Source organism: Salvia hispanica, chromosome 3 (genome assembly GCF_029641045.1).
Source record: "Salvia hispanica isolate PSC_SH4W2 chromosome 3, Shi_PSC_v1, whole genome shotgun sequence".
Taxonomy (NCBI): domain Eukaryota; kingdom Viridiplantae; phylum Streptophyta; class Magnoliopsida; order Lamiales; family Lamiaceae; genus Salvia; species Salvia hispanica.
The window spans coordinates 38,692,845-38,709,960 of record NC_142694.1 but is presented as its reverse complement, the minus strand read 5'-3'; the positions used below and the strand labels follow the sequence as shown (position 1 = coordinate 38,709,960).

At 36.0% G+C, this 17,116-nt stretch overlaps 1 protein-coding gene, 1 long non-coding RNA gene and 1 pseudogene across 4 annotated transcripts; all 3 read right to left on the bottom strand.

Moving 5' to 3' along the window:
* Positions 1–1,354: 1,354 nt before the first annotated feature.
* Positions 1,355–3,844, bottom strand: LOC148930710 (protein ANTAGONIST OF LIKE HETEROCHROMATIN PROTEIN 1-like). Of its 2 annotated transcripts, none has more exons than XM_089066993.1 (5): positions 3,391–3,844; positions 3,204–3,299; positions 2,378–2,926; positions 2,073–2,298; positions 1,355–1,960 (listed from the first exon to the last, which is right to left on the bottom strand). In XM_089066993.1, the coding sequence occupies exons 3-5, from the start codon at positions 2,909–2,911 to the stop codon at positions 1,509–1,511; spliced, it is 1,212 nt and encodes a 403-aa protein (XP_088923119.1). In that variant the 5' UTR covers positions 2,912–2,926; positions 3,204–3,299; positions 3,391–3,844; the 3' UTR covers positions 1,355–1,508. The 2 variants fall into 2 exon arrangements, with proteins under 2 accessions (XP_088923119.1, XP_088923120.1); XM_089066994.1 differs by having other exon boundaries at positions 2,378–3,299; positions 3,391–3,491; positions 3,564–3,844.
* Positions 3,845–6,213: 2,369 nt separating this feature from the next.
* On the bottom strand, positions 6,214–12,411 carry LOC148930709 (uncharacterized). The gene is made up of 2 exons (XR_016136608.1): positions 9,502–12,411; positions 6,214–8,101 (listed from the first exon to the last, which is right to left on the bottom strand). It is a non-coding gene; the product is annotated as an uncharacterized LOC148930709 (long non-coding RNA).
* Positions 12,412–14,805: 2,394 nt separating this feature from the next.
* On the bottom strand, positions 14,806–15,961 carry LOC125216861 (ammonium transporter 1 member 2-like; annotated as a pseudogene). Its single transcript, XR_016136494.1, has 2 exons — positions 15,582–15,961; positions 14,806–15,491 (listed from the first exon to the last, which is right to left on the bottom strand). The product of XR_016136494.1 is annotated as an ammonium transporter 1 member 2-like (transcript).
* Positions 15,962–17,116: the final 1,155 nt, after the last annotated feature.

Sequence of the window (17,116 nt, the reverse complement as noted above, 5' to 3'; positions counted from 1 at the left end):
ACTGTGCAAGTTTCATTGTGAAGAATCATACCTTTATTATCTTATGCCACAATTCATCCGAAGCACGGACATACTTGTTATCCACGTCCCAATGCGCACCTTTCTCGTTGATAATAGCCTTGAAGGTCTTGAACCGGGTGTGTAGGAGGTCCACACGCTCATGAAGTTCAGACTCAGAGAAGAACACACCCTCAAACTGCTTGATTTGCCGTTGAGCAGTGAGAACGAACCAACTTGGGAAGTGATTGAGAGTCCACTGTGTCTCTGACTTCAGCTTGACGAGGCAGTTCACCAGCGTGGTGTCGCATTCGGCTGACCATTTTCCCTTGTACATAAACGCAGCTGGCCCGGGGAGGTTAAGATCCATCTCGGAGTTCTTGAATGAAGATTTTTGGGTATGTGATTATTGTTTACAATGGAGATGGTAATATAGTGGTGTGAGGATGGTCAATAAATATTGTGATAGCTTTCCACTTACCCATGCTTAGGTTTTCCAACTGGATATTAATGTGATAACAAGACCGATCACAACCAACCTCTGTAGTTGATGTCACACCAAATCAAAAGATGAGTAATATAAGAAGATATGCTTCCTATTCTAGCTCTTGGGGGAGTTGTGATCTTAAATGAGTGAGTGATGTTTCACACATTCCAGCACACAAATTAAATTACTCTTACCAAACCAATCCAAGTACAGTAACTAATAAATAAACTTTTTCTCCAAAATCTACACAAACAATCTCGAAAGGGAATGACTGATTTTTTTGTTTTACTTGGGAATTTTATGTATTTTAGCCATTACAACATAACGATTTAATGCTCTGTGTATATAGAGAAGAGTGTAAGTTATGATATACAAAAGTACCACACAATTTAATATATAAGGATTCAATTACATAGTTGTTCTAAGTTTGCAAAAAGGGGCTAATACTACCACCAAATCAAATTATTGAATTTCATATTACAATGACTTCCCGATCAAGATACACAAGGCGACTAGCAGCAGACCGAGCAGCCCTAGCAACAAATTAACCTTGGTTTCAGTGGTTGAGTTCGATGCACAACAATGCGAACATGTCCCATTCGAGTATGAGTTGTCCCTCACAGCAGTCGGACGACTCTCTCGGACTTCATTTGCTATTTCCTGGCTGATATGCCACTTCTTTTCGGAGTAGTATTCATCATACCACATGAACGACATGGGATGATTCCCTTTGGTGGGGCATCTTAAGTACCACCTCCCAGCATTTATTGCATACTTCCCCGCTTTCAGTAGCTCCATCTTGCCCTCCCCGCAGCAGCATTCAGGGATTACGCCGGCTTGATACATTATGCTGCAAGATGGGTTGATAAATAAGTTATAATAATGCATAAAGTTACAGCAAATGAGACACAAGCTCAATCATAATACATTTCAGCTAAATCAAAGTCAGTCAGGTTCCAAATCAAATCCTTCAAACATAGAGGGGCACAAACATGCATAATTCTACCAAAACAAACAAAATTGACTATCGGCTATTCCACATATTCATTGCTATGGCATCCCGCATCTGTGTCCATTCCGGCGATGGCTCGACATAGTCAATGTATTCTCGTGCAACATGTTCTTCTTCAGTGGTGTGCAGCGTGTGATCACCGTCTAGTTCTAGTTCAATTGGGTCAGTTGCCATTTCTCGACGAATAAAGTTGTGCAGCAAAAAACATGCCATTATCAACCGGATTTGAGTGCGGATGGGGTAGTATGATGCACTTCGAAGAATACCCCACCGCATTTTCAGGACTGCAAAAGCACGCTCTATTATGTTACGTGCCTTAGTGTGGCGCATGTTAAATAATTCCTTCGGATTTTGTGGAGTATCTACGCCCGGACCCCATTCCTTGAGATGATACCGGACACCCCTATACGGCGTCAGGAAACCATTGCTATTAGCATACCCATTATCACACAAATAATAACAACCTGCGATGCATCCAAACCAAAACTGTTTGTTAAATACCTCCTAAGAATTAAAAACGCTTTAATAGAGCAACTGTTTTCCGACCATTGATTTAGAGAAGAATATAATCATGACCTTGAGGGACCTTGAAGCCATCTTCTTTTGAAACAGCGTCTTTGAGGACACGTGAGTCAGCCACTGAACCTTCCCATCCCGGCAACAAATACACGAATTGCATTTGCCGGTCACAAACCGCTAGGGTATTTGTAGCAACATGCCCTTTTCGCATCCGATATCGTGGTTTGTCCTCATTGCTCACCAAAACATCAATATGCGTCCCGTCTAATGCACCAAGGCAACCCTGAGAAACAAGTTTTTGATTAAAACATAGACTCTGATTTCACATTTGAGAAGATGATTATATTAACAAATTCAATTACCTCGAACCACCTCCATCTGTTGTCTGCGCATTCGGCTGTTACTGGTGTGGGTTTCTTTAGCAACACATCATGTAAGCTCAAAAGGGCACAAAGTACCTTTTGCATGTAATATGATACTGTTGCACCTGAGCGCCTAAACCTGAATTTTACTACGCGATTTTTATTGTGGTGTGCCAAAACCCCAAGGAACATTGCTACCTGTTCCTCAACGGGGAGGGACTTCCCAGTTAGGAGCCCACCCCTTTGTGACAGAATTTGACAAAGTTTACAAAAGGTATTTGTGTCCATACGTAGATTAGCTATACAATCTGCATTTGAAAGTTTAACTAGACGATCTAGGTGTTTCATCTGATCTGGAATTTTCTTTAGCAAACTGAAACGTATGGCGTGGTCTAAAATTTTCCTTTTGGCCGAGTTGCTGCGCGCAGTCATATACCTTTGCACAAGTAGATGGGTCTCTGCCCGGTAAACGAGCATAATGTCTTCCATCATCATCATCAAGAATGCATACTTAGCGGGACTTGACGTCGCCATTGTTTGTAATTAAATCTATATACGACTGATTAAATTAACACCATGTATACGAAAACAAATCCAAATTCTGCAGTTGTGCTAAATTATACCCAACAAATACTATGAATTCAACTGCTCCCAAAAAAACATCGAGGCACAAGAGTAAATTAGTCTATCCGGAACGTGGTGGGTGAAACAAACAAATCAAATACGGGAAAACATCTTCACACAGAGTAGCCATGTATATTCATACAAATAAGGTTTGCAGATGTGGACAAAACATAAATCAATTTCGATCGTCAATAGCCATTACCTGGTTAATTTCAAACTTTTCACCCACACGGTTGCACCAAACACTTCAGCCCCGAAGAAATACACACGGTTCACCGTTTCGCCAGCAAGGTCTTCCCTGCAAAAACAATGGGAGATACTCAATCTCAGATCCCATTTGTAACCGCTGACACCGCACGAGTAATGGAACTATTGATGTATACGATTACCTAATGATGTTGGCAAATTATTGAGGTCAATTAAACGCCCACGGAGGTGGTGTAGTGGTTCTCTGCAGAAAAATTGGGTTGATGTCGATGCTCTAGGGTTCCTGATGCAAGAGGGGGGAAAATGAAAAATGAGGAAAGAGAGAGAAGATGGAAGTGAAAATGTTAGGGTCAACTTCGTAAAAGTGCTTTCATTTCTGAGTGGGATTCCCAATGCTGTTTCAAATCTTGAGAGCCTTTAGAGAATTGATTTCTCTAAAAACTGAAGTGAACAGTGCGGGCTTTCCATTTTGGATCGGGCTGAACAGAAATAAAACTTAAACACTGAACGGTCATATTTGTATGGAAAAGAGCCCATTTCTCGGTATATCCGGAACACTGAACACGCCCTTAGAATTATAGAGAAAACAACAAGAAATGATTGTGGTGTCTTAAGGAAGAAGATGATGCAGGCCTATAAAAATATCAATATTTCACTTATTGTTGGTCTCTGTTAAATGTGAAACAGATATAAAGGCTATTATTGGTTTTCCAATTAATTCTTTATTTAGTTTAGCATTGGAACCTTTTTTTTCAGGCTAAGAGTTTTATAGTTTGTATTTTCAATTTTCCAATTCTTTCTTTGCTTGTCAGTTTAAAACCAATCGTGCAAATTTGAGAACACGAAAATGAATGTGTAAATATGAACTATTTCATTATTTTGATTAGGTATATCCACATTTGTTGATTACTATTTTTGCAAAAAACAAATACCATTAATGCATTTTCATAGTAGTTTATATAATTGTGTATATTTATATGCTATTACTTCTTATTCCCCATTTAATTCGAAACCATTCTAATAAAATGGGGGATTTCCTTTCTAATAAATATGCAGAGAGTCACATTCCCACCTCTTTTTAGCTGAATCACTTTTTTTTCACTCGTTTCGAAAAATCATAATAAATACTCCCTCCGTCCCATAAAAGTTGAGTCGTATTCCTTTTTAGTTTGTCCCAACAAAGTTGAGTCATTTCCTTTTTTAACTAAAGACAAAACATCTAATCACTCTTATTTTATTCCATCATTTATTTTACTGTCTCTTATCTTTTCTACTTTTTTCATCTCTCCTATTTATTTAATATAAATTCTTAATCTCCGTGTCCAAAAGTTTTGTCTCAACTTTTATGGGACGGAAGGAGTACTAGTTAGAGTGAAGAAAAAGTAAAGTAAGAGAGAGAATAACATATCACTTGTTTTACTTTTTTTCCACTTTAACTATTTATTATGAATTTTTTAAAATAAGTGAAAAAAAAGTGACTGAGCCATGGGGAGGAGTAGTTTTTCTCTTCACTTAATTAGCAATTTCATCATATGTTCATTTAAGTGTAGAATGAATTCGCTCTTATCTCATGAGTAGATGTACATGTTAATTAGTGTAAAATACAGAATAAAAATTTATAGGCTTGACATACCCAGTGGCGGATCCAATTAAAAATAAGGGGGGACAATTGCATCCCCAAAATTATGAGTAGCCTAGTGGTAGAACATTCAATTTTTAAGGCTTATGTCCCAGGATCAAATCCTCATATGTGCATTTCTGCTGTTTCACTCCCAATTTTGTTTTAACTTCTGTTCATTTCTTCCACTATTCCGTTTACATTTGTTAATTGTTTTACTTTTGTTACAAATGATTTGGTACAGTAGTTTAATGTATGATTAAATATAATAATTTATTATTTATACTCTCATTTGTTTTCTACACAATAAAATAAACTATGAATGGTTAGTTATAAATATCATTAGTACTAGTACATTATTTATAGTTTCTAATTAAGCTCAATTTGGAACTATATGCATTTTATTTTAATATATTAAAACTCTTTCTAAACTAAAATAAATTCCCTATTAATATATCTAAGAATCTTCATTTTAAATAATGAAAAGTTTTTAAGTATTTTTTTTCGCACCCCAGTTAAAATTTTCTGGATCCGCCACTGGACATACCAAGTGACTATATGACTTGGTGTGTCCAATTAATAGTATTATTTTGACAAGTGGAACTATAAATGAGTATATAACAGAAACTAATTAGTGTGAATACAATGGAATCATTATTTTTAATATGGAAACTTCTCCCGAAATTGCTGGTCTTCCTTGTATTGTACAATTATATACGCTTAATTTGGGATCTTAACCTTTTATTTTTCTTACCATGGAGTAAATATATATACGTGTGAATGAAAACATATATGTGGCCTCTTGAAATATTACATATAAGTTCTTAAAACATCTCATCAATTACCAATTACTATATGAATATACAATGATTAATTGATAATTTTATTTTTTGTTTTGAATATTTTTTAAATATTTGACATGCTATAGAAAATGTATCATAAACTGAAATTATAAATAAATGCTGCTAATAAATTTAATTTATGGTCACAATTTTTACTATTTGTGTAGATTTTTAGTTTTTATATTCTATATATATAATGTGTACTGGGTGATGTTATTGTATAATTGTATGTATATGTTATGTGAGGAAGGTTTAAAGAATCTTAAAAAATATGTTATGTGTATATTCTTATTTCGCCAAAGTTGATAATTTGTGCCATTCAACATAATCATTCTGCTTGTGCTAATTTCCATAATCGAACACAATAACCGTAGCTCTGATACGATACCAGTTTGTTGGGAAGAAACCAAACAGCCAAAACTTGCGGAAGCACAAAAGGTGTTCTTTCTCTCCCAATAATACAAGTCAATAATTATTTCTACAACAATATGGCACGATAAATATCAAAGACAAACAATCAGCAGAAATATAAACTGAGACAATGATTTTTACGTGGAAAACCCTTTCGAAGCAAAAGGGAAAAACCACGGGACTTGAGAGTCCACTCAAAAGCTCCACTATAATATATTTTTGCTACAAGATCAAATATACAACCTCTACAACAAAGTATAAACTCCAACTAGGTTGATAAAACAATCTTAAGCAAAATACCCAAAACAAGATGAGAAAATCACCAAAACAGGGGCTGATTTCGACACCAGAAAATCTGACCTTACTGTTCACGGATCAACAATCGCACCGTACAATATCAAGATCTTCAAGTCGACTACCCACTGTCCGAATTTCAGCTCAACCAGACCACGGATGAATACCCGATCGAAGCCTCGAACAGAACACCAAGCTGAAAATCTACACTCACCTTTCACAAAATGGAGTTATGTTGCCACTCAATCTCTCAACTCTGACTCTGAATTGATGATAACAGCAGCTGGCCCTCTCACTCTTCTCTTCTCCACCGTCTCAATTTTGTGATTCACCCCAAATCACAAAATGTGCTGTCAATTTCTAATTAAACACACCCACTAATTAGCATTAAGGAAAAAAGAAATATGCCCATTATTTTTGGGCCAACTTGAGTTGGGCTCTCACATAATGGGACCAGCCCAACAAATCTCCCCCTCCCATTATGTGGAGGAAACCGCCATCCCGGCGATCGAATGACAAACTTCAAATTTCCCTCTCGGTAAAGATTTGGTGAACATATCTGCACCATTATCATCGGTGTGAATCTTCTCAAGCTCTAACAATTTAGCCTCAAGAACTTCTCGTATCCAATGATATCTCACATCAATATGCTTCGATCTTGAATGAAAGGTCGAATTTTTACCGAGATGAATTGCACTTTGGCTATCACAAAATAAGACATACCTTTCTCGAGTAAAGTCGAGCTCTTGCATAAACTTCTTCATCCAAAGCAACTCATTGCTTGCTTCAGTCACCGCAATGAACTTTGACTCAGTAGTAGACAAAGCAACACACTTTTGCAACTTAGATTGCCATGACACAGCTCCCCCTGCACAAGTAATCAAGTAACCTGAAGTAGATCTTCTTGAGTCAATATCTCCGGCCATATCTGCATCTATATAACCAACTAGAACAGGTTTCTCAATGCCGAAACATAGTTTCAAGTTGGAAGTTCCACGAAGATATCTCATAATCCACTTCACTGCATTCCAATGCTCCTTGCCCGGATTAGAAAGAAACCGACTAACTGCACCAACAGAAAAGGCCAAGCCTAGTCTCGTGCATACCATCGCATACATCAAACTACCCACATCTGAAGAATATGGAACTTTCTGCATCTCTTCCTTCTCTTTATATGTGGAGGGACTTTGCTTCACACTCAATCTAAAATGTGGAGCAAGGGAAATGCTCACCGTTTTAGCTTTATCCATATTAAACCTTTGAAGTACTTTTTCAGTGTACCTCTCCTGTGATAACCATAATTTCTTGTCATTTCTGTCACGTGTCAATTGCATGCCAAGAATCTGCTTTGCCGGCGCAAAGGACTTACTTAATTCCTTCATCAACAAGTATTACGGCAAAAAATAAGCATATCATCAACATAGAGCAATAGAATAATAACATCATCATCAGAGAATTTCTTAACAAAAACACAATGATCAGAAGTAATTTTCTAATAGCCATGCTCCCCCATAACAAACTCAAATTTCTTATACCATTGGCGGGAAGCTTGCTTAAGACCGTACAAACTCTTCTTCAATCTGCACACATAATCTTCTTTTCCTTGTAAAATAAAACCCTCTGGTTGCTCCTGTTGGGGTTTGTATACTAACAGATGCTTCGAGCGTACATGCCTTTGTACAGTCAGCTTGTGCATGTATACGAGAAACGCCACGTCCACTTGTTTACCTAATTATGAGAATAAATAATATAATATAATGGTTTATTATTGAAATATGATAAACAAGTCTAAGGCTTTTTACTAAGAAGGTCAAGTAGGGAAATTCGATGAATCTCCTCATGAGTTTTCCAGTAGGGGACTTGGCCAGATCTAGTAAGAAGAAAAACGTATTCACAACCTAGATAGGCTTTGGCTACCTATTGGTACGGTTGCGGTGTTTGTGATAATTCTCTCTTACCTAAGAAGAGATTAGTAACACCGGTGTGGTAAAGCACTGAAAGGATCTAATCCGAAATGTATTCTTTATTGCTATCTACTTAAAGAATATATTTCAGAAAGTTTAGTATTTTCTAGTCTATGATATTAATATCAATATTGTTTATTCAATCAAACGCCACTTTGACTTATCAATATGTGAGAGTTTGTATGTAACTCAAGTTCATGATATCTTGGGTGGTAGTAATTGAATAACATGAAGGTATTGGAATATTATTTCATAGAATTCGCGTGCCCAGTGTGGTATGATTAAATCCCTAAAAGGGTGATCCCCAATGAGGTGTTTGAAAGAGGAATTTATTATTCAGAAATCTGCGCAGTTGGAATTTATTCCACGAATAATAAATAAAGTTTCAAACTAGAAAAACTCTTTGGAGAATTAATTTAATTCTAGTCACATAGCAGACAAAAGAATTAAATTGATGGATCAAGATAATCTTAAATGCGGGAAATATTATAAAATAAAATGGACCCAAGTTATTTGTAATTTGGTGATTTAAGTGGGAGTGCAATATTATTCTTTAGTGGAATAAAATAATATTCCATTGATAATATATTAAATCATGGGTCATTTGATTTAATTAGTAATTTATCTAATGGGTGAGCCCAACACTTAAGTCATTCCATGGATCCCCTTACTAGCCCAATAAGGTCCACTATAAATAATGAATGAAATGGAAACCCTAGCACACAATCCAAGGCACCTCAAACCCTAACCCTAGGAGGCAAAATCAGCGCCTCCCTCTTCTCTCTCACTTGTCTCGATTTTCATGCCTAGCACGTGGGAGAATTAGGGTTTTGATTATTGTTCTTGATCTATCCTAATTCATAGGATTAGATCTAGACAATTTGGTGTTTGTATTGGGTTTCCCTAGATCCATTCAAAGTTATTTAATTGATAATCTAAGATCCGCCCACACGGATGGAGAATCAAGGATAAGGGAATAGTACGGAAGATTCGTGGTCGATAAACCAAGGATCTCCGAGTGGTGCAGCTAGCAACGTCAATCCAATGATGGATTATGAGGTAACAATCGAATCTACATCGAATATGCATGATTATGTGTTTATTTGATGTTATATCTATAGATCTATGTTTATTGCATTAAATTGGAGTCGAATGCATAATCACCTAAATAGATCCGTCTAGGACCTGTTTGGTTTCCGTGTCTTCCGCTGCGGTAGTCCCAAGAGCTCCATGTAAAGCTCTTTCTCCAAATCCCCATGAAGAAAAGCGGTTTTTACATCCATCTGTTCAACCTCTAAATCATAATAAGCTGTCAAACTCAAAACGGTTTTGATAGAAGACATCTTTACTACCGGAGAAAATATTTCTTCAAAATCAATCCCCTTTTTTCTGACTATAACCTTTGACAACCAATCTGGCTTTGTATCGTGGAGCTTCAGAATTTTCTTCTTGTTTTAACCTATAAACCCACCGATTTTTCAAAGCTCGTTAACTTTCTCAATCAATGTCAGATTCATTCGTTCAGCCAATCCATTCAATTGTGGAGTTTTCGGTGGTGTCTTTTGATGTCTGATTCCCTGCACACGACAATAATCATCAAAAGGTCCACAATATTCACCACCATTATCAGTACGGATGCACTTCAACTTCTTTCCTGTTTGCCCTTCAACTGAAGCTTGAAACTGTTTGAACACATCAAGAACTTGGTCTTTTGTTTTCAAAACATAGACCCAAAGTTTTCTGGAACAATCATCAATGAAAGTAACAAAATAAAGTGCACCACCATGTGATCTTACCTTCAATGGACCACAAACATCGGAGTGAACCAACTGTAGCAGCTCAGACTTTCTCGACAGAGGATGACGCTTAAATGAAACTCTTCTCTGTTTTCATGCAACACAATGAGCACAATTCTTCAGTATAGTACTCTTCAAACCCGAAAGTAAGTTCTTTTTAGCTAGACAATTAAGGCCCTTCTCACTTATGTGACTAAGTCTTCTGTGCCATAACTCAGTTGAGCTATCATTCTCTGGCACATTTACAATGGTACTTGAAGTCGAAGCTTGCATCAAGTACAAATTCGCATTCTTAGTTCCTCGAGCCACAACTAAAGAACCTTTAGTCAATTTCCACTGCCCTTCACTGAATGTATTACAGAATCCCTCATCATCTAGCTTTCCTGCAGAAATCAAATTCAAACGAATATCCGGCGCATGCCTGACATCTCTAAGTGTAAACTTTGTTCCATTATTAGTAACTAAGCAAACATATCTTGTGCCAACAACCTTCACTAAACCATCATTGCCCATCCTTAATACTCCAAAATCACCAGAAGTATAAGATGTGAATAACTCCTTCTTTGACGTGACATGAAGTGAAGCACCGGTATCAATCACCAAACTCGTCTCGCCGTATGCTAGGTTGATCACATTTTTATCACAAACAACTAGCAAATCATCATCAAAAGTGGTAGTAGCAAACAGATTCAGATTTTTCATCTTCTTTTCTTTCTGATTTATCTCGGCCAGCTTTGTTCTCTTTCTTCCACTTGAAGCAGTTTTTCTTAATAATGGCCAGACTTACCACAATGATAACATTCAATATTCTTGTATCTTGATTTTGATTTGCTACGACTTTTACCTCTGCCTTTTTTGCCTTTATTTTTGCTTCTCCCCCGGTCTTCAGTAACCAAAATCTCTGACTGCGATGAAGAACCCTGCGGCCGTCTTCTCACCTCTTCATTTAATACTCCATTCTTGGCGATTTCCAAAGTCACAATACCACTGGGAGCTGAATTAATAAGTGAAATCCTTAGAGTTTCCCAACAATCTGGTAGAGTAGCAAGCAACCAAAGTCCTACAATCTCATCATCTAATGTGACCCCCATGCCGAGTAATTGAGTTAATGAACTCTGAAACTCACTCACATGATCAGCTATAGATGTTCCATCTTTGTATCTCAACATCATCATCTTCTTAAGTAAGAATAATTTGTTATTGCCTGACTTGGAAGCATACAAATTTTCAAGCTTATCCCATAGTGTGCGAGCATGTGTCTCTTGATCAACGTGGTGATAAACATTCTCTTCAACAAATTGCCGAATAAAGCCACACACTTGATGATGTTCAAACTCCCATTCTTCATCACTTTTAGACTCGGGTTTTTGAGTAGCAAAAACTGGAAGATGCAAAGCTTTCACCTAAAGCAAATCCTTCATCTTATTTCGCCAAAGTTGATAATTTGTGCCATTCAACATAATCATTCTGCTTGTGCTAATTTCCATAATTACCGAACACAATAACCGTAGCTCTGATACCAGTTTGTTGGGAAGAAACCAAACAGCCAAAACTTGCGGAAGCACAAATAATTATTTCTAACACAATGTGGCACGATAAATATCAAAGACAAACAATCAGCAGAAATATAAACTGAGACAATGATTTTTACGTGGAAAACCCTTTCGAAGCAAAAGGGAAAAACCACGGGACTTGAGAGTCCACTCAAAAGCTCCACTATAATATATTTTTGCTACAAGATCAAATATCCAACCTCTACAACAAAGTATAAACTCCAACTAGGTTGATAAAATAATCTTAAGCAAAATATCCAAAACAAGATGAGAAAATCACCAAAACAGGGGCTGATTTCGACACCAGAAAATCTGACCTTACTGTTCACGGATCAACAATCTCACCGTACAATATCAAGATCTTCAAGTCGACTACCCACTGTCCGAATTTCAGCTCAATCAGACCACGGATGAATACCCGATCGAAGCCTCGAACAGAACTGCACCAAGCTGAAAATCTACACTCACCTTTCACAAAATGGAGCTATGTTGCCACTCAATCTCTCAACTCTGACTCTGAATTGATGATAACAGCAGCTGACCCTCTCACTCTTCTCTTCTCCACCGTCTCAATTTTGTGATTCACCCCAAATCACAAAATGTGCTGTCAATTTCTAATTAAACACTCCCACTAATTAGCATTAAGGAAAAAAGAAATATGCCCATTTATTTTTGGGCCAACTTGAGTTGGGCTCTCACATAATGGGACCAGCCCAACAAATCCCAACAAGAATGAGTTATTGTGGTAGTTGATCTTTTATAGACAAATAATGTTTAGGATTGAGAATGAATTATTGTAGTACTAGGATGACAAAAGAAGAAGCTCTTTACACTCTGGCGGAAGAGACCCGTCAAGAATGGGTTAGGAAATTTTTGGAGTGAAAATGAATTATTACAATTCAAAATAATGTGTGATCACAACAATTGTGCTTCCTTTTTCACTTAGCTTTTCTTTTTCTTTCTTACGAGGTAAACAAGAATTCTAGTGAGTTTTGTTTTTGAGTGGCGATTTTGTCATCCATCTCTTTCACCTACATTACTTTATGATAAATTGTACTACTCCACTACAAATATTAATATCACCACATGCAATGTTATCTTCATGCATGTGAGTTTCCCACTATATACGTCTTACTTACTAGAATAGTACTAGCATTATATAGTGTTATAGACTTATAGCCTTATAGGGGTTCATATTTTTGTATATGCAAACCAATCAAGTGTGAATTATTGGTTTTAGCTGATATTTTATAGGGAAATAAAGTTTTGGAGTGAAAATGAATTCTTGCAGTTGATTTTTAATAGAGAAATAAAGTTTAGAGTGAAAATGAAATCATTGCAGTTGAATTTTTATAGAGAAATAAAGTTTTGGAGTGAAAACTTTATGTTGGGAAATAAACGTTGAGCACCTGTTGGGAAATCTAAGGTTTTGGAGTGAGAATGAATTATTGTAATAGGAGTAGTCATTTGTGTAAGAAGGGATGGATGATGGATCCAATGAAGCTTCAAAATGAATCTTTGATTATTCCATCCAAAGCATTCACCATCTGCTTCAAATACAAAATTATAATGAATTCTACTTGGATTCTTTGAGTCATTAATCAAATTAGTCTTTATTGTGTTATTAGTGTTGCTTATTTGAATGTATTACTTTAGATTACTTGGTCACAATCACAATTCTGATATTTGAGATAAAGGAAATCGAATAATTAGTGGACAAAGGGATAATGTTTTAGAGATGAAGATTCCTTTAAAATAATTAAGGGAAAATTGATGGAAAAATAAAAAATATTAGTTAAATTTTGGTACATTGTATCTTTAAAATTTAGCTGGAAAGACTATTTTATTAATAAATAAAGATTACTGTTCCTTAAAATCACATATTTTATTAATAAATAAAGGCTATTGATCTCTTAAATCACAAATGTTAATCAATATTTTAAATTAACAATACTCCATCCGTCCCAAAATAAGAATCACATTTGCCATTTTATTTCATCGCACAATAACAGTACACTTCAATTTTACCATAAATAGTAAGTAGTCTCACATTTCACCATTTTATTTCATCGCACAATAACAGTACACTTCAATTTTACCATAAATAGTAAGTAGTCTCACATTTCACTAACTCACTTTACTCACATTCTATTATGAAACCAATATAAAAAAGTGAACAACATATTCCTCTCACTTTTTCAACACACTATTATTTACATTTCTTAAAACTCGTGCTCACACAAAATGTGCCTTCTATTGTGGGACGGGGGGGAGTATGATTTACTCTCTCTATCCCACCGAAGATGACCTACTTTCCTTTTTGGTTTATTACAACCAAGATGACCCATTACTAAAAATAGAAACACTTTTATTTTTATTTATTCTATCTCTTACTTTATTTTCTTTATTACACATAACATTAATTTTGCATAATTAAATTTCATGCCACCCAAGAAAAAAGATATCATTTTTTTAGGACAGATAGGGAGTATATATATATATATAGGGGTGCACTAGGGTATTAAAATATGTAATAGGTCCACGAAATAATATTCACATTTACTATTGTAGTACTCTATAAAATAATATTCACAATTATTTTTTCTATTTTTGATAAAAGGTTTCACTTTCTACTAACTCATTATGCTCACATTCTACTATAAAATTATAATATATAAAGTGAGAGACCTCTATTCCACTAACTTTCTCACTCCGCTTCTTTACCTTTTATTCAAATTCATATCAAGTCAAAGCGAAACTTTAAATCATCTACGTAGAAATAGAAAGTGTAGTAATACTTAGTTAATTGATACAGTCAAACGCTAAAGGTGAGTTGGGAATTTGCCACTTAGTGAATTGTGAAAAATTAAAAAGTAAACGCATGTTGGCTTTTTCTTCAATTTTAGTTTTAGAACGTTAAACCACATTACTTTTACTTAATTTTAACCTAAACTTATTTATTAACAATTATATCCTTTAACTAATAACAATATAATAATTACTTTTTTCTTTATTTTAAAGAACGAAGCCCAATTTTATTTCAAATTGAATCTGGAAGTTTCATGTATAGAAAACAAAAATTAACGCCGGACAACTTATTGTTGGAGAATAAACCTCAATAAAATATTAATAATATAATAATATTATATTATTAAAGGTTTAAGGTATATTACAGTAAGTAACATTGTGTTATTGTGCAATGTGGCTTGATAATTGACACCATTTATTGACAACGTGACTACACTATGTCTATTTTTAATTATAAATATGTACATGTCAATCACATTCCAATGCACCTGAAATAACCTCTTCGCAAATAGGATGGTCATGGCACCCGTGCTTCCTGACAATGTGGTCGTGACCAGTTGTCCTGCCTATCGCGCTCCACTGGCCGTAGTAGGTTCCCCTAGTACCATACGACTCCACGATCGTATGGAACGAACCGGGGTTATACAAATACCACCCGAACCAAATAAGGAACGTCTCTAGGACCACTAGTGGCGCGATGCGGCCGCACAATGCCACTGATCGACCTATGTTGTCAAACCGGCCGATCCTCGGCCCCTGAATGAGTGCCCTCATAAACCGGCAATGCCACCGACCATGTGGATCACTCCTGAACCGGAGAAGTCGATGGCACCTGAAATGAAGAGAAGGTTCCCATCAACTTTGCCCGCGCCGGCCCAACCGTCGCGAGACCAGACCCAATGCGAGACCACCGGATACATGAACCCAGTGAGGAAAATGGAGTATATCAAATACGCCACAAACTGAGTCCTCTCTGCAATGGTCTCGCTTGTAATTACTAATCACAATACAAAAGAAGGAACTCATAATCTCATACGAGCGCCTAATTACAATACACAAAAAGAAAGAAAAGGTTATGAATAATTACCTGCAGCGGCGAAGCTGAATAGGTAGTAGCTAAGTCTTCCAGCAGCAGCGTCAAGAACACTAATTAGGACGATGTTCATAGGGTTCTTGCCTCTGACCGAGCCGGCGCCTAGCATGGCGTGGCCAAGTTGCATGATGACACCATATATGCTGAAAATAGAAGAAACGTGTGGTGTTGATGGCGTAAGTCGCCTCTGAGAGTCTGGTGGAGACAATGTCAAAGCGGCCGCAGATGAAAGAGGCTGCAGCTTGGCGCCGGAGCCAAAGAATGGGAGGAGCCCGGCTGTGCAGCTCATGAATCACGCATGTTGGGGAATAAAAAGTTTTGGAGTGTGAGTGAATTATTGTAGTAGGAGTAGTTGATATTTTATAGAGTAAAGTTTAGAAGTGGGGATGAATTATTGTACTAATAAACATAGACAAGACTCAACGATATAAAGCAGGAATCAATTCAGTTGTGAAGGAATCATTTGTGCAAGAAGGGTTCCAATGAGTCTTCAAATTCACTCTCTTATTCACCTCCTACTTCAAATACAAAATTATTAATGAATTCGACTTGGATTCTTTGATTCATTAATCAAATTAGTCTTTTATTGTGTTATTAGTATTGCTTATTTGAATGAAATATTTTCGATCATGTCCTTGGCCACAATCACAATCACAACTCTGATATTTGAAATAAAGGAAATCGAATAATTTTAGTGGACCAACGGAGTTTATAATTTATATCTATAATGTTTAATTTATTTTTTTTCATTAATAATTTCTGATTAGTAAAATTGCGTAGTTAAAATTAATACAGAATTACATAATTAAATCCTAAACTATAAATTTTTTTGGAGAACAACTGTATAAGAATCAATTTTTAAAATGGCTTGGTCAACAATATCATGGACGAGGCCGAATTTCTAATTTTCTCACTAACTTAAAATTAGGTTGTAAAAAACACAAAGTTTGATCTTGTATTGGATTTTACACAACATATGTTTCTGGAAAACTCGAATTATACGTGGTCTTTTTAGTAGTACATGTCTTTTACCGAATCAAATCTATAAAAAAAGAATCTAATCTAATGAAAAAAGCAAGAGAAATTCGATGAAGATCACTAAAACACATGTACTGTACTACTCCACTACTTAAACCGGATCACTTTAAAGCACATGCATGCTGGCTTCATTTTCGTTCTTTACTTTTTAACTATCAAACATTAAACCATATTTTTACTCAATTTTATTCTAAACTTAGTTATAACAATTTGTACTCCCTCCGTCCCACGAAAATGTCACACTTTCCTTTTTAGTTTGTCCCACAAAAGATGTCACATTTCCTTTTTTGGAAAAAGTTCTCTCTCACATGAATATAAAATTATATTTTCTCTCTCCATATAACACACAAAACAAAACCTCCTAAAATTTCGTGCCGGCCCACAAGTGCGACATCTTTTGTGGGACGGAGGGAGTATCTTTTAACTAATAATAGTATAATAATAATTATTTTTTCTTTATTTCAAAGAACGAAGCCCAAGTTTATTTCAAA

Bases quoted from the DNA above. Each gene is read 5' to 3' on its own strand.
- LOC148930710 (XM_089066993.1), bottom strand. From the start codon at position 2,911: ATGGCGACGTCAAGTCCCGCTAAGTATGCATTCTTGATGATGATGATG. The intron at 2,299-2,377 runs GTAATTGAATTT...CTTGTTTCTCAG, and splicing joins ACAGATGGAGGTGGTTCGAG to GGTTGCCTTGGTGCATTAGA. The intron at 1,961-2,072 runs GTCATGATTATA...GATGCATCGCAG, and splicing joins TGGCTTCAAGGTCCCTCAAG to GTTGTTATTATTTGTGTGAT.